Source organism: Nelusetta ayraudi, unplaced genomic scaffold (assembly GCF_046127955.1).
Source record: "Nelusetta ayraudi isolate G7.1 ecotype Tasmania unplaced genomic scaffold, CSIRO-AGI_Nayr_v1 ptg000066l, whole genome shotgun sequence".
NCBI lineage: Eukaryota > Metazoa > Chordata > Actinopteri > Tetraodontiformes > Monacanthidae > Nelusetta > Nelusetta ayraudi.
The window spans coordinates 542,501-547,500 of record NW_027466116.1 but is presented as its reverse complement, the minus strand read 5'-3'; the positions used below and the strand labels follow the sequence as shown (position 1 = coordinate 547,500).

Sequence of the window (5,000 nt, the reverse complement as noted above, 5' to 3'; positions counted from 1 at the left end):
TGCTCCCCATTTCTATTGCCAGATTCCAGGGCAGGAGCCCTCATCACATGATGAGCTGTTGCCCTAAACCTGTCAGGATCTATAGAAAGCAGTGCATTTAGCCCTCTGTTTACAACATTCCTCAAAAACAAACAAACAACACGGTTTCTAGCTCCCTGTTGGACCTTTCAAATGTTTGAAGGGAGACGAAGCAGCCTCAGAGACCAGCGTGGTAGATGCACTTGGTGACATCACTTTGGGCTGATTTCTAGAACTCTGTATTATAAAGCATGGACTGATTTCCTGTTTTAAGACAATATTGTTAGGAATCACTGTCATAGTGAATTAAGGATAATATGGAATCACTGCCAACCCTGCAACTATCACTTTGTGGAACCTCAAGAGGATGTAAATCATTAAACCACAACAAACAACAACTAAAATTTAATTGTTAAAAGCAAAAACTGTGACTGTGTTACCCCCCCCAGTGAAACCAGTCCACCTCCGTCAGAGCTCTGCTCACCTTGTAATGAGTGTCGGAGATCGTCTTCTCACGCACGGCCATCCAGTCCTCCCATTGGTCACCACGACTCATTTCCAGCACGTAGCCGGTGACAGGACCCCTCCCCTGGTACAGCGGCGCCGCCCACAGCAGCACCAGCGAGCTGTCTCTCACCTCCCTGAACTGCAGGTCGTAGGGAGGACCTGAGCAGGGCAAGCAAACAAACAAACAAACAAACAAACAAGCCAGGAGGCCGTGAGTGTTGTGGGCCCCCGCTGGCCAAATAACACCTGTATTAAAAATACCACCACATACAGTGAATAGAAATATCCATGCAGTAAATGCCCTCCCTCGGTGGCCATCACAGAACAAACAAAGCAGGGCATTAAAGCGAATGCAACCACTAGAAACAAACGGTAGAGCGGGAGTAAAGACAGAGTGACTCTCCTTTAATCCGCCCGCACTGCTGCCTTGGTGCCCACACAGGGTTCATTTGCTTAATGATTTTTTTTTTTTCCCCCTGGCCTCTTTTAAATTATTAACAGCGCTGGAGAGAAAAAAAAAAGAACCCCAGATTGATGAGGCTGGCATCCAGAAGTGGCATTGGTGAGGGAGAGGAAGAGCCTCCCCCTGCTCTCAATATTAAATGTCACACGTGGATGATGACAATGAGCCCCCCCCCCCCCCCCCCCACGCTGCCAGTCGACCACCGCGTCCTAACTGTTTGACCGTCCCTCCCTCCAGTCGCCGGTCCTTCACGGTGCTGCGTCACAAGTGTGAAATTGTCCCATCGTCTTTTTCCTTAGTCGCTGAAAAAAAAAGGCGCTTTTAATTGTCTTGCTAACCCTGTAATCTCTGTAATCACCACCGGGTGGCATCACTTTTACTGGCTTATTCAAAGCCCCATGTTGCGCAAATTCACTCATACCAGTGAGTTTTTTTTTTTTTTTTTGGAGACTCCCTCTCCCAAGCATTAGCCAGTTGCTGCCTCCGCCCACTCACTCTGCCTCATTTTTGTCCGATTTCCAACCATGTGCAAGAGCCAACAAAACATCAGTTTCAGCAGGAGGCTAAAAACAGAGGGCTAAATATGCACTGTAGTTTTGCAGAGATGCGAATCGATGGTTGGATTAGAAAGATCTCATTAGAGAGAATGTTACTTGATTGTGGGACCTGATGAAGAGAATTGCCAGTTTCATTTTTATTTAAATTTTTCTTTGCGGAGGCAAAACTATTTACTAAAAACAAGAACAGCTGCTCCTTGAGCTGCATCCAAGCATTAACCCGCACGCTTGTTGACGCCAATTTTCTTTATTTTTTCCCCTCCCAGTTTCGCTCGTTGACCCCTTGGCAGCAGCAGTCGGCAGCAGAGCCCCGCTACGCCCCCGACAGGGTAAGTATGAAAGGACAAGTTCTAAATAACAAACAGCGAACTCCGCTGGCTTCATCCAACCGACAGCTGCTATTTCAACTGCTGCATTATGCACTTAAAATGTTGACCTCTGCCTCCATCTGGAATTCTAATGGCAAAGCGTTGGAAAACGCTCACTTTTCACTCTGGTTCCTCTGTTACCGCAACAGAGAATACAAAGTGCAGGCATGGCAGCCATCATTTCTTTTTTTTTTTAAAAAACAACCTTTGGAGAAAATTGCTGGTAACAGCAGACAGGATTAACTGCCTCATGTTTTCTGTACTTGGATGTTTGACCTCTTGGGCCACAGTCGGACAACAGGAGACTGTCAGTCCGTGCTCGTCAGAGAAAAACGAACGTTTAGGCGGCTTCGCTCCATCTTTACCTGGCTCGGCCATCGTCCACTTCTCGCACAGGAAAGCTTCGCTGGCCTCGGACGGCTTCCCCACACCGGCCACGTTGGCGGCAAACACGCGGAACTGATGGAAGCGACCGCTGTCCAGGTTGCCCACCTGAGGAAAGACGTCAGGCACAGACAAAAACAAAAGATTCCAGCGATTAAAAATACAAAAACAAAATGTAACTTTGCAGTTTAAATACCACAGTAGATCCTGAAGTGGTTTGTGCAGACTAAGCGATTCCAAGTGCTTCTCTACATTTCAGTGTGGAAGCTTTTTGGCAGCGCGGCAGCAGACGATCAAATCCGCTGCTCGAGTTCACTCTGACATTTCTCTGAGTGTTTTCTGGGGGAAACGCAGGCGGCGAAGAGGAGTGAGGAGGAAGAAAAGAAAAAAAGTTCTCAGGTCATGCAGCCACACTCACAAAGTAATCGTTCTACCGCTGCAGCACCGCTCAACCCCCACTTTTGGCGGCGAGGCGGGCGAGGGGTTGGGGCACCATCGATCCCGCCATTGATCTTCCTTTTCACAGCCACTTAGACTTTAGAGCCCTTATCGCCGACGCCAACAGCGGCTATGTTGTGCCGCTCCGCCCGGGGTGCCCCGCCCTCCCGCCAGCTAATTGACTCAACCACAGATGAGTTTTTTTTTTTTTTTTTGAGCTTTTTATATTACAGTAAAAAGCGATCGCCGCCTCAAAGCTCATTTCTAAGCGCTTCCTCCCTTATCAATAAATCCCCACCACTCCTCTAATGGCCTTTAGGTAGAACTACACCACTGCCTCAGCCCATCCTTCAAACAAAAATAACATAACATCAAAAAGTAAGTGCAGATAGATGCGGGCAACTGCGCTTCTGCCCTGGTTTTTAAAATCTTCTTCAGCTCTACAAACAGTTCAGTGAGTCAAAGGAATTCAACAGTCCCTTTCTTCCAGCACGTGAGTTGCTCCGTCATGTTCACAGGCTGGAGCCCATTAGTGATTTGTTTCCTCAACGACTGACAGGTGAGAAGTTTCCTCCATCCTCCACCTCCACCAGCCTCTCATCATGTGACTCAGCGGCAGTGAGTGAGGGCCGGGGTCAGGGTTGTCGTGGCCGAGCGGTTAAGGCGATGGACTAGAAATCCATTGGGGTCTCCCCGCGCAGGTTCGAATCCTGCCGACAACGGCTACATGTTTATTTTTGGCTTAGTGGGTCAAAGTGCACGTGTGGCAAACGGCAGAGTTTGAAATCCCAGCTGTGGATCTTCCAAGCTTGTTGTCCTCCACACTCAGAGCGGGAGGCCGTGGGGTCGAACCCAGTGCAGAGAACACATGTCACACGTACTCTTGGTCCTTTAATGTGTGTTTTTTTTTTTACTTTAACTTCCTTAACCACCACCTTCAAGGTTTTCCTCCCCAGAAGGTTGCATCCCTGGGAATCCCAACCCCTTAACCCTTCTTTAGAAGAAGCCTTTTGGATAAAAGGCAAAGGGTTTTCAAGCAAAGCAAGACTCAGTTCAGCTAAAGTGTGAAGAGCGACTGGGAACCTAAAAACAAGAAAAAAGTTTTGCACACTGGATGGTGAGAGAGGCTGCTTTTCATGAAGAATACATGCTTTTCACTCATTTTCAATATCAACTGAGCAACCAAGCTGAGGGTGGAATGCAAATATGGAATGCAAATATATGTATATACAGTATGTGTACATATATGTATATGTGTGTGTGCGTATATCTATATCTATCTATCTATCTATCTATCTATATATAGATAGATAGATTGTTTTTGCTCAAGGTGGAACAATTTGTGGGAGACACAAAAAGACAAGAAAAACAAAGTAATCACAGACGACTTAATAATCACGATGCAGCCTTTAAAAGAGAGAATCTTTTTTGTCACAATTCAAGAAGCTGGCAAACAGGTTCAAACAAGAGACCGTATGAGAGAAAGTATGAGTTGAAGACTAGCTTTTGAAGACTTGGCCCAACAGGGGGCGCTGCATGTTCCCATTAAAACCTGGCAAAATCTGCCACAGTCTTTGGCTCCCACAGATTGCAGCGCTTATCTTGATATAGTGACACAGCCAATTTATTTTCCTAATTAGCCCTGTCTGTGATATGAATATATATATATATATATATAAATATATATTTCTTTCTTTCTTTGCTGTAACTAAAAACAACCCTAACACATCACACATTTGCACAAGGTCTAATTAACGGACCACCTGCACCGTCCTTGAGACAGGTTAAAGATTTCACTTGCAGCGGGTCTCCATGGACACTGCTGCTGTTGCCTAGTGACGCAGGCCATTGAGGGAAAGTTGGACGGTATTACGAGACAACTGCTAAACGGGGAGATCTAATCATTAAATATTAAAAGCGAGCACTGCTTTCTTTATTGGGGGTGGGGGGTTGGGGGGGACCTTCTGGTCCCGGCTGAAGTTCGCTGTCCGAAGAGCTAAAAACAGACACAGAGAAAATGCAAGAGTGCGCATCGCCGCCTCTGCAAATTAATGTGCGCTTTCACTAAAGTGGCATCATGATGAATGTCTGAATTAACAAATGAGACGCGCTGGCTCTGCTTGTGCCAACGCCGTCGGAACGAAACTTGCAACTTTAACGCTGGCCGACATTGCGCATCTCCACTGGACGCATGAGGGCACAAAGGCTGCTTAATTAGCGGCTGAGCCGCAGCTCCGGGGGACGTTCACTCTAAAAGTTGGTTTA

The 5,000-nt window shown here is 46.8% G+C and overlaps 1 protein-coding gene and 1 non-coding gene across 2 annotated transcripts in view; one reads left to right on the top strand and one right to left on the bottom strand.

Moving 5' to 3' along the window:
- Positions 1-5,000, bottom strand: part of myom3 (myomesin 3) — a 44,770-nt gene that overhangs the window by 11,568 nt on the left and 28,202 nt on the right. The window contains exons 19-20 of the mRNA XM_076041386.1: positions 2,279-2,405; positions 503-684 (exon numbers count right to left, since the gene is read on the bottom strand). Of these exons, the coding sequence (XP_075897501.1) occupies positions 503-684; positions 2,279-2,405 (309 nt within the window). The remainder of the gene's footprint in view (positions 1-502; positions 685-2,278; positions 2,406-5,000) is intronic.
- Positions 3,376-3,457, top strand: trnas-aga (transfer RNA serine (anticodon AGA)). The gene has a single exon. It is a non-coding gene; the product is annotated as a tRNA-Ser (tRNA).